This window comes from Macrotis lagotis, chromosome 1 (genome assembly GCF_037893015.1).
Source record: "Macrotis lagotis isolate mMagLag1 chromosome 1, bilby.v1.9.chrom.fasta, whole genome shotgun sequence".
NCBI lineage: Eukaryota > Metazoa > Chordata > Mammalia > Peramelemorphia > Peramelidae > Macrotis > Macrotis lagotis.
The window spans coordinates 426,398,579-426,423,250 of record NC_133658.1 but is presented as its reverse complement, the minus strand read 5'-3'; the positions used below and the strand labels follow the sequence as shown (position 1 = coordinate 426,423,250).

Here is a 24,672-nt window from a genome sequence, read left to right as displayed (position 1 = left end):
TTTTACATATAATAGTTATGTTTCATGGAGTACACATGTGTAAGGTAAAACAGCTATTATGTGTAAGGTAAAATTCTGTGCAAGATAAAAAAAACTTTCATATTTTAGGCATATTTTATGAAGTCCCTGCATATAATATTTCAATAATTTAGCTTAACTCCATAGCTATATTTTATAGAGTCCCTATGTATAGTACTTCCATACATATATTACATCCTGAGGTGATATGAATAATGGAAAGAATGCTGAACTTGGCATGAGGAAGACTTGGGTTCAAATCCCATGTTAGGCATTTTCCCCTATGGCATTTTGGGTATATATCACTTAACCTCTCTGTCCCTCAGTTTCTTTATCTGTAAAATTGGGAAGTTACATTTAAAGAGTCCCTTCTAGTTCTAAATTGATGATTTATGATCCTGTGATCTACCCCAGGCTGTCAATCCTAAGCAACTCTTGTCCACACTTCCCAGACAGCCTCTTTAGTAGGCAATGATTAATTTGGTTGAGTCATTCTCTAGGTCCCTCATTTTTGTGTGATTATTATTGGGGCACAAAGACTATCAGTCCCCCACTCTTGCTGCAAAAACAGATATCTCCCTCCCCTTCTAGTCATACATCCCTTTGATGATATTTCTTATACCATTTCTTGTATACAGTTCTTAATTATATAAAGTTAGTGGATACAACCTAAAAACACATGTACACACAAACACGCATGTGTGTCTTTGTTTTGTTCTTTGGGTCACCAAGAGAAGAGTACAATTTGGTGTTAAAAAGATGAATTTGTATGCCAGGGAGCAACTTGGCACCATTCAGAATGCTGTGCAATTTCCCAAATGGGATCTAGTCTGGTTTCTTTCTGCTCAGTTCTTGGCCCACTTCATTATTCATTATCCATCTGCAGTTCCTGAAATGCATATTGATGGGTCAAACTGGCAGGCTACCTATACATGTAACAATCTGGGCTACAAGCCTTTTCCTATCATAGATGACATTAATGTAGGTTTCACTAAGGGAAGTTTGTCACGTTCTGAGGCTCAACTCAATTAGTACAAGGTCGGCTGGGAACAAGGTCATTTGGAGAATCTTGGCATGAATAGAAAATACTTCTTTTATTAGGACTTCCCACAGGATTTCTTTCAAATAACTAGTAAACTCCTTTGGCAAAATAATAGCTCCCTGTCTGATGCTTGCTTGATAGTTGAATAAAGTAATTTCTGTTATCATGTTTGTCTTTGAATCATATATAGTTCTAGCACTTTGTCTGAGGAAAGACTTTAAGGTTTCATATTGCCTAGCCAGTCAAATAGTTCCTTAAAGTCACTAAACCATTTTTAACAGACCAGAAGAAGCTAGCTACAAATATAACAATCACTGCAGTATAAAGTTGGTTCTGCACAGTCAGATTATCCATGAGTCAAGTAAAGGTCAAAGTAAATGCCAAAATAGAAAAAAGGATAAAAGTGAGATGAAGGGACTGTGTGTAACTATAGCAGGTAACCTGCCTTTGAAAACTGGGAAGTTGATCACAGGAAAAATCTTTATTAACATTTCCAAAGGAAATTTAATTGACAAAAATGTTTGCTACAATAAAGACGCAGAAAAAGCTCCTAAAACACCTTAACAATGACAAACATTTAGTCTCTTCATGGAGCAGGGATGTGATAACCAAGAGCAATGTGAACTGAGAGTACAGAGTCATTTGAAAAACAACATAATGGAGAAAAATGGAAGATTATGACCAATAATGCTTTCTCAAACCTCAAAAGGCTGCTGGGGGAAAGTGAGGCTGTGGAAAAATAGAGTTAAACTAGACTATTGTGAAAATAGCTCCTCATTCATATGCACAACAAAGAAACACAAAACAAAACAGATCCTCTAGCATTTTTGTAGTGGTCTATAATAGAGAGTGCCACAACATTTGGACTCAATTCACTCTTGTACCCAATATACTGTATAAAGTAATCCTGATGGTATGAAGAATAGGTAGACCTAGGTGTGCAGAGAAGAAATATACAGAAAAAACCACAATTATTAAAAAGTCAATGGTCAAAATGCATGTTACAAAATGTGGGCAAGCTTTGAAATGATGCTTTTACTTTCTCCAACAAGAAAAAGTGAGAGTGAGACAGACAGACAGACAGATAGATAAAGAAAGGGGAGGAAGGCAGGAAGAAAGGAAAGGAGAGAAGGAAGACTGAGAAGACATCAGCAACTATGAAATCATATGCCTGATTTCTTGTTGCCATAGAATAAAATCCTTATGACACTTTCATGCATCTATCAAAACTATTGTCAATGAAAACAGATGACAGATCGTTAGAGAGACAGAGACAGACAGATAATCAGACAGACAAATAATCAGACAGGAAGGCAGATGATACATAAATAGATGATAGATAGATAGATAGATAGATAGATAGATAGATAGCTGATGCAGTGAATTTTGCCTTGCCACTGGTCTGAAAAGGACAAACAAGAACAGTAAGAAAAGAACATTTATGAAGTGCCATGCTAAGAACTGGAAATAAAACCACAAGCAAAAAATAGAGTCCCTGACCTCAAAGAGCTTACACTTCTCATGGAAGAAGACAGCACATAAAAGGAAACTGAAAAGTGGTGAGAGGAGACTTAGCACAGAAGGTACCTACTTGGAAATAAAATGAAGAGGTATTCTCAGGTGTCATGAGTTGTTCTGAATTTAGTAGCCAAATCTTTAACAAAATTTGCCTGCAGTGATTCATGTAATTGTAGTCACACAACTTAATGAGAGGTACAGAGAACAAAAAAATTCTGTTGCATATTTAGTGCAGGTTAATTAAAAAAAACCTAAGAGGGCAGTTAGGTGGCTCAGTAGATAGAGCACTGGACCTGGAGTCAGCAGGGCCTGAGGTCAAATCCGACCTGAAACACTTAATAATTACCCAGGTGGATGACCTTGGGCAAGTCATTTAACCCCATTGCCTTAAATAAATAAAAAAAAAATTAAAAAACTTAAGGAAAGGATGGAATAAGTTAAAAGTGGTCTGTTGATAAACTCCCTAGGTGAATTGAACTTGTCTTAATTGCTTATAAAACAAATGTTTGAATCAAATGATTATCACATGTCATAGCAAATCAAGTGGATAGTTTTTATTTAGTGCTAGAATCATAAATCAAAGGCTCACAGATTCAGAGTAGGGAGGAATCTTGCACATCATTGATTCCAACCTATTCATTTTATAGATAAAGAAATTGAGGCTAAAATAGGTTAAGGGACTTACTTAATCACAGAATTAGAATTTAAACCCCAATCTTCTGACTCAAACTCAGATCTTTTCCCAAAGTACACTACTAGGTCTAGAACTATTTAGATTCATAGTCCTAGAGTCTTAGTCCCATGGAATCCCAGAGTGGGAAGAGATCACAGAGACCACCTTTACTTTAACCTCCCACCATTACCACCAAAAAAGGGAAAAAAATACTCTGCATTTTTTTATTATGAAAATATTATTTGGAAAATATTTGTTGATATGGTCATCAACAAAATGTCCTTAAGGAAATGGATTTTAATTGCATATGCAGACCTATAACAGAATTTTAATATAACTCCCAGTACAACCATGGCAACCTAATCTAGTATACCAATTTCAGCTGCTATTTTCACTCTGGAAAGATCTGAGTCACAAAGAGCACAGTGAATTTTCAAACTCCCATATCCAAAGGAATTAATTAATGATAGAATAATTAGGGAATCATAGACCAGCTCTAAAACAATCACCTTGACAGGAACAATCCTTCATCCTTAAGGAAAACTTTGTTAAAGGCTGCATCACTGTATAATGGATAGCATCCAAGTCCTGGAAACAGGAAGACCTGGTTTGATTTTTACTCAGATACATATGACTTCAGTTTACTCATCTGGAAAATAAAGGAGTTGGACTTGATGGTTTCTGAGATCACTTCCAACTTTTTATCCATGCTCTATGATTTACTAAACCATCAAATTCAAATACTTTTAACACATGGTACTCTATCTTCTACCTTTGTACTGAAAAGCCCTCTTCGCTTCATCTTCAATGGAATCCCTCTATTCCTTCAAGAAGCAGTTCCAGACTCTTGATGACTCTGGAGTAGAGAGTGAGGCTGATAACTTTGCTCAGCTCTGCCTCATTGAAATGCAGTTCAAGACATCACACTTATGATGTCATTGGTCTTCTCAAGTAAGAGGCACAAACAACAGCAGCTCATATATCAATAAGATGGTATTATTTCTTATTTCAGCATAAAGCCTTTCCTGATTCCCTCTTGCCTAGAGATCAGCAGTTGAATGAATGAAAAGTGCTCCAGATTCTGAATTCAGAAAACCTTTATTCTAATCATTGCTCTCCTCATAATTTAGTGAATGGCATTCCCCTCTCTCAGTCCCAGTTTCTTCATCTAGAAAACAAGGGAGCAGAGCTAGATTGGATAATCTTAAAGTTCCATTCCAGTTTTGACATTTTATGTCTCTTTCAGGTGTGGGACAATTAAAAGAATGCTGGATTTTAATCCCTTTGTAGTTTACTAGTTATGTATTTTTGCAAGAGTCATATTACCCACTCCAAGCTTAGTTTCCATATCTATAAAATGAGGATAGTAATACTTGTATCACCTACTTTACAGAGTTGTGAGGAAAATATTTTGAAAATCTTAAACTGCTATTAAAATTGGAGCTATTTTTATTTTCTAGATATTCATCTACTGTTTTGAGGTTTGTCCTAGCTGTGACTTTGCATGGCAGCTAGCTGACTCAGCCTGGAGATGTGAACACCTAAGTCAAACCCTGCATCAGACACTCACTAGCTGGGTGACTCTGGGCAGGTCATTTAACCACTGCTTGCCTCAAGTTTCCCTGACAATAACAGGACATATTGCATGGTAGTTGTGAGGATCAAGTGACATGATATTTGTAAAGTGCTTGCTTAATACAATGCTTGGGTCATAGCAAACATTTGGTACATACTTGTCTCTCCCTTCTCTATGATTCTAATATCCTTTCCATCTGACATGATTTCAAAAAGTCCCTTCTAAGTCCAGCATTTAATGTCTTAGGAATACAAATTCAGCTGATTCTTTGAACATGTTTACTAATGTGTAGGTTAGTAACTCTTTATTCAGTACTGTTAATCACTCTGGTTGCCCTGGGAGCTTATCTTTGCATTGATTGACTACACTTCTAGAACATAGCAGAGGGAAAATGGAATTTTAAAAAAACCTCTATTTTACAGATAGGAAAACTGAGTCACAGAGTGATTGCACTAATAGCATTTCTCATTGCCTCATCTTTTCACAGGGAAACCAACTCCCAATGTGGAACTTATCATTCTCATTAGGTTTATAGAAGGACAGGTAGATGGTGCAGAGGATAGAGCCCTGGGCCTGGAGTCAGGAAGTCAAATCTAGTCTCAGACACTTACTAGGTAGCTGACCCTGGGCAAGTCACTTAACCCTGTTTGCCTCAGTTTCTTTATCTGGGGTAGAGGGGGCAATGGCATACCACTTCAGTATCTTTGCCAAGAAAACCTCCAAGTGGAGGTCACAAAGGGTGAGATGTGACTGATCAAATAACAACATAAAGCAACATGAATTAATCTCTGGGTTGGCAGTTTGGCTTTTTCCTACCTCTTCCTTCCTAGGGACTTGCCATTTTTGGACAGGCACATGATAGGTACATAATAAACATTTTTTATCGATTACCTGCAACAACCTTTCTATAGTTCTGACACTATCTTAGTTCATATTAGTTTGATCATGTTTAATACTCAAGATGACCAAATACAGAAGACCATTCTCTTAGAAAATGCAAGACAGAGGAAGTAAGGGAAAATGAAATTTAAGTTGAATGTAAAATTCGAAAAACATTTATTATGTGTCTAATGCATGAAAAGAATGAAGGGAGATACAAAGATAAGATAGATAGACATACCTTCAATTAAATTTGCAATCTACTGCGGAGGGGGAGACAATACATATACATATAAGTACAATACAAAACAGAATATAGTAAGTGCATATGTGAATTACAAAGTTACAAGAAGAAAAGGGTCATTTCAAATGAATTAGGAAAGAAGTCAGGAAGAAAATAACATTTGATTAGATCCCAAAGACCAACCTCTTCATTTAAGAGACAGAGTGACTTAACCAAACTCACACATGTGGCAAAGTAGGAGGAAGAAGGAGAGAGAACAAGTACATATCAAGTGACTACTGGGCTAAGCTCTTTACAGTTATCTCATTTGTGCCTCCAAACAACCCTATGAGGTTAGTGCCATTATTATCATTTTCATTTTGTAACTGAGGACACTGAGGCAAACAGCAACTAAGTGACTTGCCCAAGCTCACACAGCTAGTAAGAGCCTGAAGCAAGAATATGAAATTAGATCTTCCTGACTGCACATCTAATACCATCTACTGTCCTACTCAGTTCCCTAGAGGCTACATCTAATATAATCACGTCTCTGAAACTGTAGTTACTGACCCAAACCCCGTCTGTGTTCTCATGGAATCTTGTCTGATGACTGAATCTCCACTCTTCCCCCCTTTCCTTCCCTGCCCCAGCTGCTCCTGTACTACATCCACCTGAACTTGCTTTCATATTTTCATTGAGCTATTTTTCCCCATACATAAAATCTGCCTTACCAACACCACAACAACAATTTCCCCAGGAGAGAAGACTGTTTATATCACTACCCTTGTCTTTTCCAGAATCACCAGCTCAGTCCTGGGCTCATTGTAGTATTGAGCAAAGCCCCTGTAAACATGGAGAGGTGAGTCATCTCCTAAATATACCATTAGTTCACTTGGATCGGTAGATGGCGTACTCGTCCATTAAATCACTACAGGCTGCTGCCTTCACCAAGTTGGAAAAGTAAAGTACCATTATTTACAAACCTATGTCACAGAGACTTCCGATCCAACCGTCCTCACAGAGACATTGCCAGGGCAGAGAACAACTCCCATGTAAACAGCCAGGAAAGGGCACACACTCATTGCACAGGGGTCCCTGCCAACCAGGTCGACACCTACAAGAGTCCAGAACTTTACTTAGAGAGGCAAAATTAATCAGGGTTGATGTAATTAAATTGAAATTCCACCTAGTTTATTAGGAAATTAGGAAAGAAAAAAAAGAAGATATCACTGGTAAAAACAGAAGGAAGAGAAAATGAGGAGACCTGAGCAGATCATAGAAACATACAGGAAAAAGAAAAATAGTGAGGCTCAAAACTCCTAATTATCATTGCAAGAAGAATATAAACTCCTTGAGGTCAAACTGCTTCACTTTAGTCAGAAGTCATAGCACTTACTTAGAATATTGTCTGACACAGCAAATGTTTAATAGATGCTTGTTGATTGATTGATAAAAATAAATGGGGATTCCAAGAGTTAGTGGAGTTGGAAAACTGGGAACATGATTTAAATCACAGCCATGAGGTATAAAGTGGAAGATAAATATAGTTGCCTATTACCTGGGACCCTATTCTGTCTGTCCAAAGACAGTCTCCCTCTCATCTCCTTGATCCTCTCAATACTCCCTATATTTAGATGTCTATCTTACTACTCTATGACTTCTCCTCTTAGATTTCTGACTCATTCTTATATATGAATTATCTGTAAGATTCCCAAATCATTATTCTCTCTAATTCATTTTAATTTTTAAATAAAATAAATTGAACTTCCATTTTGAAAGAAAAAAATTATAAAGGAGAGAAGGGAATATAGCTCTATTCTTCAAAAGATGTCACATTTTTGTTCCAACAATTCTAGAAAGCAATCTGGAATTTTGATTTTTCTTTTCTTTTTTTTTTTTGGTTCCTGAAATTTCCATATCCATTGACCTAAAAATCACTGTTAGGCATATATCCTCAGGAAGCTAAAGACAAAAATAATTTTTTTCATATACATAGAAATACTCATAACAATGAGCAGAAAAACTGGGGGGAAAGTAAGAACCTATTAATTGAGTAGTGGCTAAAAATCATGATGCATGAATCAAATGAAACTTATGACACAAGAAAAGATAAATATGAATGATCTGGATAAACAAGGCAAAAATATGAACTTTTACAAAATGAAGCAAACAGAACCAGGGAAACAACCTACATAATAACTACAACAATATAAATAAGTGTAAAATCTGTAATTGAGCAGCTGTGTCATTATAATAATAATCAAATTTGTACCCAGAGAGAAAGTGAGGAAAATGTACCTCCCTCCCTTCTTTGCAGAGGTGGAGAACTATGGGTGTGGAATATTGCACAAACTGTCAGCTTTGATTGAGATACTGGTTACTTTTGCTCAATTGAATTTTTTTTTTAAATCACTGTGATAAGGAATAATTCCATTGTTATAGGAAGCTGGGAGGATTTCTTAGGAAATTCAGTTGGCAATAAAACAAAATCAATGAAAAACTTTTAAAAGGAAAAAAGGAACATTCTTAGAATACTTAAATCCTTCGGGAACCAGTGGTTTTAATCAATGTGGGTGCTGCCTCCAGCTAAATAGATAAGAACCCCATTACTCCCTTCATGGCTTTGTCCCACTAAAAAATTCATCACCTATATGGTGATGAGCCTTTCTACATGAGGCTGGTCCTTAGAGGACAGATGTACATGTCTGCTAAAAACCCTTACTACTCAACTTGAAATAGCTTTAATTCTGTAGGCATAGCCACTGAAAACCTAGAGTCACATCCACTAAAATGAGGTATGGGGAAAAGAGCTTTCAACTCATAAGAAGCTTAAAATCCCCAGTCTAACTCAAGGTAAAATGCCAAAAGAGAAAGGCCTTTATTAAAAAAAATTGTGCATACCTAATAGCTCTTTGTCTATTATAAGCCCACGCCTGGAATCATTAATCTGCCATTCCTAGTTGCCAGAAAGGGGGCAGGGAGTAGTTTGAGAGCAGCAGCTTGGGGACTCCTCCACTCTACTGGGTTAAAGAACTCTCAATGGTGAATCCACCTGCCAGTCACTGATCAATCAATCAACAAGCATCTATTAAGTGTCTTCTATGTTCTAGGCTCTGTGCCCAGTGCTGGGAATACAAAGACAAAAATGGAACAATCTCTGACCTCAAGAACCTAATAGGCTCTCTATCTAGAACAACAACATAGACATATATAAATACATGCAAAATATATCACCAACCATTATGAAGTGGTCTCAGGGGCAGCTTACCCCAGAGGCATACCCAGCTCAGTGAGGGAAAATGGATATCCAGGGGAAGGGGAAGGAAAGGGCAAAATCTTTGAATGATATTTCAATCTTTGTCCCAGAACCATCCCCAATAACCACCTCAGTCTCTTTTTCCTTACCTACACTGGTCCTTGTCACAAATTCCTCTGTCTGGATGACAGTCAACAACACATTCCAGACCTAGAATACAGAAAGTATCCTTGAACTCCAGAAAACAAAAAGAGAGTTCTTTAAGTCTAAAAGAGGTTAAATAAAGCCCAGAGAAAGTTCATTTTTTAGCTAGTAAAGATTAAAAGGTTAACTTTAAAATTCTCAGTTGGTCTCCAAAGAGTTACAAATATCATTATATAACTCTAAAATCTATTATCTAAGTGATAGGCCTTTCTCCACTGGGTTCCCTGGTATGACTTAGTTGTGCAGCAGTGACAATTATCTTGGAACCTGAAAAATCTAGGTTACAATCCCAGGCCACACATTCTTTCCTAGCCTCTGTGATTCTCATTTTCCTCCTGTGAAATGGAGATCAAATGAATAGCTGTAAAATGATTGCCTAGATAACAATATTGTTGTGAGAAAAGGACTTTATGTTGCTTTGTTTTGTCTTTTTTGAAGGATTTCTTTTACATTCATGAGTGGTCTGCATGCAATATGCTCTTACTATTTGGGAAATACCCTAAACCTGACTTCTTCAGATACAATCAAGATAGTAAACTATAGATCTACCAATAGATCTCAAAGTACCTAGAGCTGAAGGGAGGAAGAATGCTGATCACAATTAGATAAATAAAGCTTGTGGAAAATGTAGGACTTAGATCGCATATCTTTCTGCTTGGGGTCAGAACCTTAAATGACAGGAACCTTAAATGTTTGCAAAGTTTTGGTGCCTAGGGGCTCTGTGTGTGTCACAGGGGAGCTGTCCAAACCACAAAGCTTCAGATCCTGGGCCTTGAGTTCCCTCTTAGCCATCATCCCTTCTGATAGTGTCTACATCTTTCACCTTTTCCCATTCCTTACTAGGGGATCTTCTATAAGAGAAGAGTAGTGTTCTCCCAGAAGGGAGTTCCCTATACTAGCAGGAGATGAGGGGAGCAATGAGCCAAAGGAGTGCTGGGGCGGGATGGACACGTCCCTAGGAGAAAAGCAGAAGAAAGAGAGCTTTCCCCTCGGGGGTCGCAGATTCGGCACCTAAGGAATAATGGGGTGGGATCTAAATTGGGGCTAAAGAAGGGGAAGCAGAAGGGTCTGGGGGAGATGCCTTACCTAGAGCAGAGAAGAAGCAAAAAGGTGACCCAAGAACGCTCAACAGCAGCAAGGATTCCGAGTTGAACATCGCAGCACCAGAGGGGATTGCTCTAGCTGTTGGGGTGGAAAAGAGGATCGGATGAGCCTCGCGGCTCCACCTCCTCGGGTAACCAACAGCGGCTCCCAGCTCTCCCAGTTGCTTTTCCCAGCAAGGGGTTGACGCCGTCCAGCCTCCTAGGACCCCCCCCCCTTGCTGTAGGACACACTCAATTTCCCAGTACAACCACCCGAAAGTCTCCCCTCCCCACCTTTGACCAGCGGGGTCCCCCCGCGTCCTCCCCGGGGTGCAGGGGCGCGCCCAGCCTAACCGACCTAGTCTGCCTGTGCCGAGAGGAACATGGAGCAGAGTGAGCTGCGGGAGCCGCCCCCGCCCGCTGCCCGCCCGTCGCCGCAGCCGCCCCACCACCAACCCCAGCTTACACTCCCTTCTCCACCCTCGGTCCCGGGACCAGTAGAGTCTGGGGAAGCAGGCAGAGCCATATGGCCCAGTCTGGACTGAGTGCCCCAGAACCTTAAAGCTCTCTTTGTCCAACACTATTCATTTTAAAGATCAAAAGATCGAAAATTTAGAAATCAGAGACTAAATAATCCAACAGACAAGCAAACTGAGACCCAGAGTTGAGGGATTTTCCCAAAGTCTCAGAAGCAGCAACCGCAAAGTCCGAATTCGACTTGAGAGTGAATTCCACTTCCCAAGTGGACTTTTCTAGCATCAGAGAGAAGCCCCAGAACTTGGAGGGGATTGAGGTGAGATCTGTTTCCTGAGTGTGCCTCCTCCTGTCTCCCACATCTTCTTCCTTTTATTTAGTATTTGATGTCCAATCCGAATCTTTAGGAATCCAGATTTTATTTGGCACACATCCTTGTTAACATGGAATTCTCATCCCTTCCGCCAGTTACCTGAAACGTTGAAGATAAAGGTTTATGTGTCCAGTTTTACGGAGCTGGTCAAGGAAAATTTGATTTGTAAGCATCTTGCATCTTCCCTCCTTGGCTTTTGATTCTTTGTTCTCCTTAGTATCCCCTGCTTGTGGAATCTCAACTAATTCTCTTGTCCCTTCCCCTCTCACAATCGAGGCCCAAGGTGGTATAGTTTGGATATGTTATCCTTCCCTTTATCTTTTCCCATGCAAAACTTCCCTTTCCTAGCTGATCTGACCAGTTGAGCTAGGTTAGGATAACTAGGAATCAGGATTAAATCTCTCTCTCTCTCTCTCTCTCTCTCTCTCTCTCTCTCTCTCTCTCTCTCTCTCTCTCTCTCTCTCTCTCTCTCCTTCTCCCCTGTCCCCCTTTTCTTCCCCAAACCCCCTCTCTCTCACACACAGGCGCCTACATACACACACACACACACACACACACACACACACACACACATACACGAAAAATGTCTACTTTGAAAGAGGATCCCAAGAAGCAACGTTAAAAATAAGTGAAATTACTATGCAAGAGAAAACTTCAGGCACCCCTACAGGTAAAGGTGGGGAGGGAAAGAGGTATTTTGGGGAAGGAATCAAGGAAAATTAGAGCTGGAAGGTGTCATACCATTATAGAACAGAATGTCACAGCAGGAAAGAAATAAATTATGTAATTGTATCTGAGTAATTTAAATGAGTCTTCAAGCAAAGAGTGATTCCCTTAGTAACAATACTAAGAGGAAGAGATCACAGGCTAACAGGAACTGAGAGAGGTGGTATTCCTGAATGTGATTCTGAAGAGAAAAAGGGAAAAAGCCCCCTCTTTTCTTCAATAAATAATCTATTCCATGTCTTCTGTGGGCAATTGATTCCAATGCCTTTTCAGATAGAAAGTATACTCTAGAACTCTTCAGTTACTAAATAGAGAATTATTCTTTAAAAAAAAAAAAAAGCATGAGGGACTAACTACTATGTGTAAAGAACAGTGCTAAGGAACAGCAAACAAATGAAAGCATAAACTGTTTCTAATCTCCAGAACTCTTATTCAAAAGAGGAAACAAGATTTCAGCTCCAATGGGTTCCTGGTCCTTGGCTACTGGACCAAAGCAGATGCTAATGCTACTTTAATGCCATTTCCACTAATAAAAATCATAGCAGTGTCTGATTGGACCATCTGACAATGCCTTAAGCCTTGGTGACAAGTACTTTGTTTAACTGAATCTTCAATGACTTTAGTGCCTGCCAGAGCAATTGCCAGGCAGCATCTCCACATCTCTTGGGTCCAGGATGATTTCCCAGGATGATGCCTGAGAGCAACAGATTGAAAGCATTGATATTCCCAATTCTCTTGGGTCCAGGGTCCTCAACTGTCTCCATCAGAGAGAGATGGACAGAGAGATATGCTTCAGAACCCAAAGTTTACATTTGTAAACTTATTCCCTTGGGGTTTGGGCATGCAACTTAATGGAAAAGAAAGCAGGACAGTTGGGTAAATTTAGACTTCACAATTTGACAGTACATTCATTTAGCAGTTCAGAGATGCCACTTGAGTATGAAGTGGTGTCAATAAAATATCTATGGGTATAAATTTGGCTGAATCTTCATGAAAGAATCATAGACCATCAGCTTACAGTATAATTCCTGGGGTAAAAAGAAATATGTTCTCTTCCTTACTGCTCCCCCCCCTCAAAATATCCAGTTCCCTATCAAGGAATGAATTTGGCACTGAGGAAGATCAATTTTACTTATTTCTATTCTATATCACCCTTCTTGCTCTTCCCTGAAAATTTCAAGAAAGGAAAACTAGATTAGATTGGAGTTGAGGAATGAAAGTCTAGTTCATATTCTGAACTTGCTACATTTCTGAAACCTCCATGAGATATGGAGCAAAATAGGGTTCCTCACCAATGGAAATAAAAATTAGAATTCTTTTGTTGCTTGACACTGGAATTGGAAATGATGTCAAATTCGCAAGTCTATAATTACAATCATCCTTCCAATTATTTTTAAAGGTCATCTTTGGTCCTGCTGAAAATACAAAGTGTTATGAGATCCTCCAAGTGTTAACAGGAAAACTCATTAGAAAAGGGGGGGGGGTGGCTAGGTGGTGCAGTGGATAGAGCACTGACCCTGGAGTCATGAGTACCTGAGTTCAAATCTGGCCTCAGACACTTAATAATTACCTAACTGTGTGGCCTTGGGCAAGCCACTTAAACCCATTTGCCCTGCAAAAAAAAAAAAAAAAAAAACCTAAAAAAAAAAGAAAAGGAGAGAGGAAAAGGAAAGAGATCAGAAAACTACTCATTCCTTAGTCATCAATTTTTTTATTCTTTAAGTTTAGTATTTTATTTTCCCTAGATACTTTAAAAATAATTTTAATATTAATTTTTAAAACTTTGAGTTCCAAATTCTCTCCCTTCCTCCATTCTCACCCCAGCCCCATTGAGAAGACAAGCAATTCCATATGGACTATACATGTATGGTCATGCAAAACGTATCCATAATAATTGTTTTGTGAAAGAAAATATAGACCACTCTCCGAAAAAGAATCAAGAAAAATAAAAAAAAATGAAATATGCTTCAATTTCTTTCTCAGTTCTTTCTGTGAGTATTCTTTATCATATGTCTTTTTTGATCTCTGTATTGCTGAGAATAGTTAAGTCATTCACAGGTGATCATCTTACAATATTTTTTAGTGTTTTTTTTTATTTTGCAAGGCACAGCTAGGTAATTAGGGCAAAGATCAAAGTCATATACATGGTTTTTTATAGGCCTGTGGCCATAGTTCCAAAATGATTTAATCAATCCACAATTACACCAGCTATGCAATAATATCTTATTTTCCCCATCTCCCTTCCAAATTTGTCACTTTTCCTTTCTGCCCTATCAGGAAATCTAATAGGTGTGAGGCAGTACCTCAATATTATTTTAATTTGTATTTTACTAATCAAGAGTGACTGAGCAATTTTTCATATGGATGTGGATAGTTTTGATTATTCCATCTGGAAGTTGTTCATATCTTTTGATCACTTATCAAATGAAGAATGATTCTTATTTTTACAAATATAACTCAGTTCTATATATGTTTGAGAAATGGGGCTTTTATAAAAGAAGTTTGCTTTCAAATTTTCTTCAGTTAGGATTGCTAACTGTATTTCCTTCCAATCCATTTCTCCCTCTATTTATTCTCTCTCTCTCTCTCTCTCTCTCTCTCTCTCTCTCTCTCTCTCTCTCTCTCTCTCTCTCTCTCTCTCCTTTCATTCTGTCCCTCCTCAAAAATGCTTTACTTCTGACTATTTCCTCCCTCATTCTTATCTTCTTCTCCCCCTACTTTCCTGTAACATTAGATAGGTTTCTATTCTCTTTGAACGAATTCTGATGAGTAAGGTTCACTAATTCCCCATCACCTCCCCCCTCTTCTTCTTCGTAATAAAAGCTTTTTCTTACCTCTTTTACTTCACTCTACTCCTTCCTTTTCTCCTAGTACATTCCTCTCTCATAGCTTAAATTATTTTAAATATCATCATTTCATATTCAACTCACCCTTAAACCCTTTATATATACTCCTTCTAACTGCCCTAACAATGAGAAAGTTATCATGAGTTACCAGTATCATCTTCACATGCAGAAATACACACAGTTTAACCTTAAAGTCCTTTATGCTATCCCTTTTCTGTTTATCGTTTTATGCTTTTATGCTTCTCTTGAATCTTATGGTTGAAAATTAAATTTTCATTGAATGTCCATCTTTTTCCCCAAAACAGTATGCTCAGTTTTACTGGGTAGTTGATTTTTGGTTGTGATCCAAGTTCTTTTACCTTCCAATATTATATATCAAGCCCTATGATCCTTTAATGTAGAAGATGCTAAATCTTGTGTGATGGCAATGGTTTCACAATACTTAAATTGTTTCTTTCTGACTGCTTGCAACATTTTCTCCTTGACCTGGGAGCACTGTAATTTGGTTATAATATTCCTGGGAATTTTCATTTTGAGACTTCTTTCTGAAGTTGGTCAGTGGATTATTTCACTTCCTATTTTACTCTGGTTTTAGAGTGTCAGGGTATTTTCCTTGATAATTTCTTAAAAGATGATATATAGGACTTTTTTTTAATCATGGCTTTAAGGTAGTCCTATAATTTTTAAATTATCTCTCCTGGATCAATTTGCCATGTCAGTTGTTTTTCCAATGAGAAATTTCACATTTTTTCTAGTTTTTCATTGTTTTGGTTTTGTTTTATTTTTCTGGATGTCTCAAAGTCATTAGATTCCATTTGCTAAATTCTAATTTTTAAGGAATAATTTTTTTTCAGTGAACTTTTGTACCTGTTTTTCCATTTGGCCCATTTTTCTTTTTAAGGAGTTTTTTCTTCAATGAATTTTAAGGCATTCTTCTCTCATTGGATTATTGTACCTCTTTTACCATTTGGCTTAGTCTGTTTTTTAAAGTTTTTTTAAATTCATTATTTGTTGCGTGTGTCTTTTTTTTTTTTTTTTTTACTAAGCTGCTGTTGTTTCCCTGTATACAATGAGAGACCTATATCTTTTAGGACTAGGCTTTTCACAGATCACCATGACAACCCAGTGCTGGTCAGACTTAGGGAAATTTTGCTTTAGCAATATTCAGTCAAAGTCCCACAAATGGTAGCTGCATCCTTTTGGCTCCTCAGCCAATATATGGAACTATGATTCCACATGTACTAAGCAACAAACCATAAGTAGGGTAAAACTAACTTAACCTGTCTTGTCATAGTCTATTCTCTGCAACATACTCCCCCTGAAACCCAAAGATTTTGGTTTCCCAGAAGCTACACAGACGGGAGTAACACTATCAGATTGTTAGTTGTCATCATTTATACTGAAAGGAGATTCAAAATACACACTCAGAAGAAGATAACAAAGTCAAAGCTTCTATATCCAAAGTCTTCAAGAAAAAATATGAATCAGGCCAAAAATAAAGAATTTTGAAAAATCAAGAGAAATAAAGGGTAAATTGGGAAAACAAATGAGAGTGATGTAAGAAAATGATGGAAAACAAACCAGCAGCTTGGAAAAGAAACACAAAAAATAATGAAGAAAATAACACTTTAAAAAATGGACTAGACTAAATGCTAAAAAAGGCACAAAAATTCAGTGAAGAGAAAAATGCTTTAAAAAGATTTGAACAAATGGACTAAGAGGCACAAAAATTCACAAAAGGAAAAAAGAATTCCTTAAAGAGTAGAATTGACCAAATGGAAAAGGAAGTACAAAAGCTTACAGAAGGGGCGGTTAGGTGGTGCAGTGCATAGAGCACCAGCCCTAGTGTCAGGAGTACCTGAGTTCAAATCTGGCCTCAGACACTTAATAATTACCTAGCTGTGTGGCCTTGGGCAAGCCACTTAACCCTATTGCCTTGCAAAAAAAAAAAAAAAGAAAGAAAGAAAAACTAAAAAAAAAAAGCTTACAGAAAAAAATCCTTAAAAATTAGGATTGAGCAAATAGAAGCTAATGACTATATTAGAAATCAAGAAACAATAAAACAAAATCAAAAGAAGGAAAAAATAGAAGACTTTAAAATATCTCACTGGAAAAATAACTGACTTGGAAAATCAATCCAGAAGAGATAATTTGAAAATTATTGACTACCTGAAATACATCATGAAAAAATGAACCTAGACATCATCTTTCAAAAAATTATCAAGGAAAACAGTTATGATATTTTAGAACAAGAGGGTAAAATAGAAATTGATAGAATTCACTGATCATCTCCTGAAAGAGATCCCAAATGTCTGTGATGAAGAATACCATCTGTATCCAGAGAAAGAATTGTGGAGTTTGAATAAAAACCAAAGACAATTACCTTTAATTTTAAAAAAGATTATCTTATGTAATTTTGCTGTCTCTTATACTTTATTTTTTTTCCTTAATGATATAATTTCTCTCTCATCACATTCAACTTAGATAAATGTATACCATGGAAACAATGTAAAGACCAACAGACTTCCTTCCATGGGGGATGGGGGAAGGGAAGCACGATTAGGGGGAAAATTGTAAAATTCAAAATAAATGAAATCCTTCTAACAAAAGGAGATCCCAAAATGAAAACTCCCAGGAATAGTATAACCCAAATTCTAGAGCTCCCAGGTCAAGGAAAAAATAATGCAAATAGCCAGAAAGAAACAGTTCAAGTTCTGTGGACTCACTATCAGAACAACAAAAGTTTTATTAGCTTCTATATTAAAGGATAATAAGGCTTGTAATATGATAGGAAGGCAAAAGAACTTGGATTATAACCAAGAATCAGCCATACAGTAAAACTGAGATAGTCTTTTAGGGGAAAAGATGGGTGTTCAAAGAAATAGGGGACTTTCAAATTTTTCTAATGAAAAGACCAGAGCTGAACAGAAAATTTGATTTTTAAATATGACTCAAGTTAATCACAATAAGGTAAGCAGGAAAAATTTATTGTCAGGATTTAATGATGTTGAACTACTTATATTCCTACATGGAAAGATGATACTGATAAATCATGATAATTTTATCATTATTATGAGTAAATAATGGGGCAGCTAGGTGGCACAGTGGATAAAGCACTGACCCTGGAGTCAGGAGTACCTGAGTTCAAATCCAGCCTCAGACACTTAATAATTGTCTAGCTGTGTGACCTTGGGCAAGTCACTTAGCTCCATTGCCTTAAATAATTTTTTAAAAGAGTATATATATATATATATATATGTGTGTGTGTGTATTTATATTTATATTTATATATATTTATATCTATCTATATATAAATATTATAATATACACATTATATATGTATATGTATACATTTGAAGATGGAGAGAAAGCATAGATGTGAGTTGAATATCTAAAAAATAAAATCAAGGGGTGAAAGGAATGAACTTGCAGACAGGAAAGGGGAGAAATAGAAAGAGCTAAATAAAATAATCTCACACAAGAGAGACAAGAAGTTTTTATAGTAGAGAAGAAGGGAAAGCTAAGGGGAAGTCTGTGATCTTTACTCTCATCAGAATTGGCTTAAAGAGGGAATTATACAATTGGATATAGAAATCTTTTTCTACAGAAAATAGGAGAGGAAAGGGGTGCAGGAGTGATGAAAGAGAGGGTAGATTGGGAGAGGGGTAGTCAGAAGCAAAATACTTTTGAGGAGAGATAGGGTGAAAAGAGAGAGAATAGAAAAAATGGGGGGAAAGAATGGTGGAAAATGCAGATAGCAATAGTAACTGAAAAAATCTTGAAGCAAGATTCTTCAATAAAGGCCTCATATCTTAAGCATATGGAAGACTGAGTCAAATTTATAAAAATAATAACCATTTACCAATTGATGAATGACAAAGTATATAAACATTTTCAGAAGAGGTATCAAAACTAGCTATAGCCTATAAATATATAACTCACTATTTATTGGAAAAATGCAAATTAAAACCATTCTGAGGTACTACCTTTTACCCATTAGCTTGCTTAATGGGATAGAAAAGGAAAATGACAAATATTGGAGGGAAAGTAGGGAAAATGAGACAATCATGCACAGTTGGTGAAGAAGCAGTTGAACTGATTGAAACATTTTGTAGAGCAATTTGGAACTATGCACAAAGGTCCACATAATCATGCATACTCTTTGACCTAGCAGTACCACTACTAGGTCCATATCTCAAAAGAGATGGAAAACAAAAAGGAAAAGGGCCTATATGTACAAAAATATTTGTGGCAGCTCTTTTTGAGGCAAGGAAATAGAAATTGAGAGGATGTCCATCAGTTGGGGAACAGCTGAACAAATTGTTTGAGTGTGATTATGATGAAATATTTTTCTACCATAAGAAGTGATGAGCAAAGATGCTCCCAGAAAAACCTGGAAAGATTTATATGAGTTGAGGCAAAGTTGTATATATAATAGCAGCAATACTGCAGAATTATTAGCTGTGAATGACTTATTTTCAGCAATCCAATGACCCAAGACAACTCTGAAGCACTTATGATAAAGAGTACTATCTATCCTAAGAGACAGAACTGAAAGTTTTCAGAATGCAGATTGAAGCATACGTTCTTTTTTTGGTTCTCTTTATTTTTCTTGAGACTTTTTTGGGGGAGGGCAAACTATGTTTTCTTTCATAACATGACTATTATGGAAATGTTTTGCATGACTCTACATGTATAGCCTATATTGAATTGGTTGCCTTCTCAATGGGAATAGGTTTGGGAGGACAAAAGGAGAAAATTTGGAGCTCAAAGTTTTAAAAATGAGCATGCAAAATTATTTTTATGTGTAACTGGGGAAAAATAAAATGCTAAATAAATATTTTAGAAAAAGAAATTTTATCATCTGTCACACTTTCCTGTCTTATTTAATGTATCAAACATCACAATCTCTTCTTTATGACTGAGAACTGTTATTAAGAATTTGAAGCTTTTCCTCATATTATTACCTGCCTTCTATACCACAACATACACTTCAGACTTTGTTCAAGAGTAAATTCCTCAAAAGTGATAATTGAACAAAAATAGACAAATGTAGAAGGACTATTATAGAACAGTATTACAGAATCATAGTGTCCAGGCTGTATGAGCAGTAGTTTAAAAGACTTAAAAATGGTAGAATGTCAGCAAATGGGGTCATAACAGATTCTCCCAGATAAACATTGTATTTTTTTTAGCATTAATAAGTATTTTCAGATTCTCAGACCTAGGTTCATATTTATATTATGGTGGGGAAAAACTACCAACTTTTGAGAAAACTGGGTTTAAGACTTGATAATACTACTATCTAGGCTTTGGCCTTGAGCAAATCCATGAGCCTCATGTTGTTAAACTGAAAAACTGGGAGGATTATAAATCCAATGACTTTTAATGATTATGATTCTATTATTGTTATTCATTGTTTCAAATGTGCTTGATTATTTGGAATTCTGTTTGGGGTTTTCTTGGCAAAGATACTGTAGCGATGTCATTTCCTCTTCCATCTCATTTACAGATGAGGAAACCAATGCAAACAAGTTTAAGTGCTTTGATTAATGTTACACAGCTAGTATCTGAGACTGGATTTTAACTCAGGAAGGAGTCTTCCTTCCAGGTCTGACACTATTCCCTATGCGAGATCAGGACTGCACTTATGCATTAATGAGTGAATATTACATTATCATTCCCACCTAAGTCAGGAGAAATTAAAATGGGCAGTTGACTAACTTATTTTCCTTTCTGTTCTTTTCTTCACTAACAACCCTATAATCTGAAGGTTGCCAGTTGCCACAAAGTAAGACTCACAAAGGATGTTCAGTTTAAAAAATTCTCCTCAGCCCTACGGATTGTCACTTGGCAAGTATGTCGCTACTTTTAGACCAAAGCTATCAACATAGTAACTGCGTGAACCCCCACCTTGTCTATCTCTCTTCTTGGCAGTTTGTGCCTCCACATTTTCAGGCATTGGTTCCTATGGTGATATTCTTTGCATGCCTTCTCTCTGGAGAATTTACCTTGATGCTTGCAATAATAGCCACTCATTGATTGCACATAGAGGGATTCACCAGAATCAAGTATTTGACTTTCTTAGTACACAAAAATGCTTTTGGACAAGTTAGCCTTATTTGGTCCAAGTTCAAGCCCAAGACTCTCTGCTTCAAAACCAAAAGCCTTAGTTGGCTGCTTGCACTTTAATTTGTTATGCGATCCATTTTAAAATGAGATTTTATTGATATGTTTTATATCACTTTTATTTCCCACACCAAGCTTTCCTCAACCTCCTACCATTGAACTATCCCTTGTGAAAAAGAACAAAAGCTCAGAAAAACTAATATAGAGGAAAATATCTATATTATATGCATCCATAGTCCCCACCTCTACAAAAAGGCAGGGGGTGGTGGTAATAGTTTCTTAGGAATTGGACCTGTGATTTTGCTGCTTTAGGGAACTACTACATAGTAAAACTCTATGCCAATGTATTTTTGTCATATTCTCTGCAATTTCTAGAACTCTGAAAGATTAAATAATTTTCCCAGGGTGTGTCAGAGCTGATATGTCTTTGGGATAGGACTTGAGCATAGGTTTTGTTGACTTCCAGACCAGATCTCTATCCATTATTCTGACCTGCTCCTGTTTCTAAGTTTTTTTTTAATTTATCATTGATTAATTTTTCTTTTTCTTTTTTTAGGATATTGCAAGGCAAATGGGGTTAAGTGGCTTGCCCAAGGCCACACAGCTAGGTAATTATTCAGTGTCTGAGGCCAGATTTCAACTCAGGTACTCCTGACTCCAGGGCCGGTGCTCTATCCACTGTGTACCACCGAGTCATCCTGTTTAATTTTTCCATTGACATTTAAAGTGAGGCAATCTATCAGGGTTTATGTTCCTCCTCATTTGTGTTTCTATTAATTTTTTAAATTGACTTTTCCTATTACAATATTTGTCTATAGAATTATTTTTTGCTTAAACTACTTTAATGCAACAAATTCTCATAAATTTTCCCACCTTCTCTTATACCCCATTCTCATTTGTCAATCCTTTCTATAGCTTGTGAAATTGTTTTAATTAATTCATTTTTTGTTTTGATTCTACATCTTAGAAAGAATATGGAAGAATGTCTTCTTTACCTATTTTTTAACCAGTTTACATAGTATTAAAATTAAATAATTGATTTGATTGACAAATCCATCTCCTTCTAGGTTTTTTTTTTACCTTTGAAAATTCATTTATAAGAAGCAGCTAGGTAGTCCAGTGAGTACAGCAGTCCTAGAGTCAGGAGGCCATGAGTTCAAATTCCACCTCGGACACTTAATTAGCTGTGTGACCTTGGGCAAGTCACTTAACCCCATAATCTTTCAAAAAGAAAAAAAAGAAAAATTCATTAATAGCTTGTTCAATAATTCCTAATAATTGCTTTTATTTCTTTTATGTTGTTGTGATTCTTTTTTTATGTTTGATATTGGTGATTTGATTACATTCTTTCTTTTTCTTAATCAAAGTAGCTAATGGCTTACATAGCTCATGCTGTTTTTTCAAAAAACAGCTCCTTTTTATTTATGAATTTAATTTTTTCTTTTGTTAATCTTTTGTTTTCAAAATTTCCATTTTGGTATTTAATTGGTTTTTTATTTATTGTGTTTCTAAGGTTTCTTTTCTTCATTGATATGCTATTTCTCTATTTTATTGACAAAAAAGTTTAGAAATATAAATTGTCCCCTAAATATTATTTTGACTGCATTCCACAAAATTTGATATGTTGTCTCATTATTGTCATTATTTTGATGAAATTATTGGTCATTTCTTTAATTTATCTTTGACCCTCTCTTTCTTTACATTGAAGCTATTTAGTTTCCAATTAATTAAAATTGATTTTACTTCAAAAAATTAAATTACTTTACTATAAAGACAGTTTATTGTATAATTTCTATTGCAGTATGATCAGAAGAAGATTCACTTATTTCTTTTTTTCTGCATTTTTGAAAGGGTTTTATGTCCTAACACGTGGCTAATTTTTGTGAAGGTGTCACGCAGAGCTGAGAAAAAGGAATATTCCTTTCTACTCCTAATCAGTGTTCTGCTGAAACCTATTTTATCTATTTTTCTAAAAGTCTTTCCCTATCTTTAATATCTTTCTTGTTTATCTGTTGTTGATATGGTTTTTGCATCTAGATTTGAGTGACTTAAATTAGACTATCTAATTCTTCCTGTAACATATTTAATTTTTCCTTTAAGAATCTAGATATTATCCAAATTTATAAAAATACAAGCCATTTTAGAATTGATATATACAGTAAAAGCATATGAATAGGCAGTTTACTTTTTCTTTTTGTTGCAAGGCAATAGGGTTAAATGACTTGCCTAAGGTCACACATCTAATTAAGTATTAAGAGTCTGAGGCTGTATTTGTTCTCAGGTCCTCCTGACTCTAGGACTAGTACTCCATCCCCTGTGCCACCTAGTTGCCAAACAGGTAGTTTTCAAAAGAAGAACTAAAAGCTATCAGTTGTCATGAGAAAAAAATCTACTAAATCACTAATAATTAGAAAAAAATGAAAATTAAAATGACTTTGAGGTGCCGTATCACAATATATCAGATTGGCTAGTATGAGAAAAAAGAAAAATGACAAGTGCTGGAGAGGATGTGTAAAAATAGAACCATTAATGCATTGTTGGTGGAGTTGTGAACTGGTCCAATCATTCTGGAGAACAATGTAAAAACTAAGCCCAAAGTTGCTAATGTCACATAATCTTTGCCTCCATTTCCTCATTTGTAAAACTAATAATTATATTGCCTACTTCACAGGGTTGTTGTGAGGATCATATTAAATAATATAGTATTGTACTTTCCAAACTTTAAAATGCCAAAAAAAAATGCTAGCCATTTTTATTTCATTATCCTGCTAATTGATAGTGTTCCCTTAAACAAGTATCTTCTCAATGGCTATTTTGTATAGATATTTATGTATACATTTTGTCTGTGCCAATAGAATAATAATCTCTTAAATCCCTAGAACTTTATACAATGATCGACATATTTGTTGTTTTTCAGTAATTTCAGTTGTACCTGAATCTTCATGACCCCATTTGGAATTTTCTTGGCAAAGAAACTAGAGTAGTTTACTAGTTCTTTCTCCAGCTCATTTTATAGGTGAAAAAACTGAGACAAATGGTTAAATGATTCAGTCAGGGTCATGTAGTTGCCAGATTTGATCTCAAAAGATAAGTTTCCTGATTCAAGACCTAATGGTCTATCCATTGTGTCAACTAGCTGCCCTAGTTTGACATACATCTTTGATTAATAAAGGCTTATTTATTTAATGATATAGAATTATCCTTACATTTCTTAAAAAAATAACTAGGTCATAAAATATAATTTATTGCTATATTTTCCAGTGTTTATGTAATATTTTTGCCTCAATAACTATTCCTGATATTGATCTCTTTCTCTTCTTTCTTTTATATCTCCCTGATTTGAGTGCCAGGAACACATTTATCTCAGAGAAATGTTTTGTTCAGTGCCTTTCTTCTTTATTTTGGAAAACAGTTATTTTGCGTAGAATTTGGGGGGTTTTTAGGTACTTGGTAGAGTTAGCTTATACAAGCTACTGGACCTGATATTTTGGGTACCTGTCCCCCCACAGGAGTTCATTTATAGGTTATTCAATTTATCTTTCTGAAATTAGCTTAGTACCTCATCTGACTCATTGTTTCAGGAAGGTCCTGGCCATGCTTCACTTCCTTCCCTATTCCCTAGCTATCTTCTTACCAGCTGACTTAACACCTGG

General features: G+C 36.2%; 1 protein-coding gene and 1 pseudogene across 1 annotated transcript in view; one reads left to right on the top strand and one right to left on the bottom strand.

The window, feature by feature from the left end:
* The window catches only part of DLK1 (delta like non-canonical Notch ligand 1), a 34,071-nt gene extending 23,217 nt beyond the window's left edge, over nt 1–10,854 (bottom strand). Inside the window, exons 1-4 of the mRNA XM_074230943.1 lie at nt 10,766–10,854; nt 10,476–10,571; nt 9,335–9,395; nt 6,913–7,043 (exon numbers count right to left, since the gene is read on the bottom strand). Coding sequence (XP_074087044.1) covers nt 6,913–7,043; nt 9,335–9,395; nt 10,476–10,545 — 262 coding nt within the window. The 5' untranslated portion in view covers nt 10,546–10,571; nt 10,766–10,854. The remainder of the gene's footprint in view (nt 1–6,912; nt 7,044–9,334; nt 9,396–10,475; nt 10,572–10,765) is intronic.
* Nucleotides 10,855–24,672, top strand: part of LOC141504265 (aspartate aminotransferase, mitochondrial-like) — a 66,130-nt pseudogene continuing 52,312 nt past the window's right edge.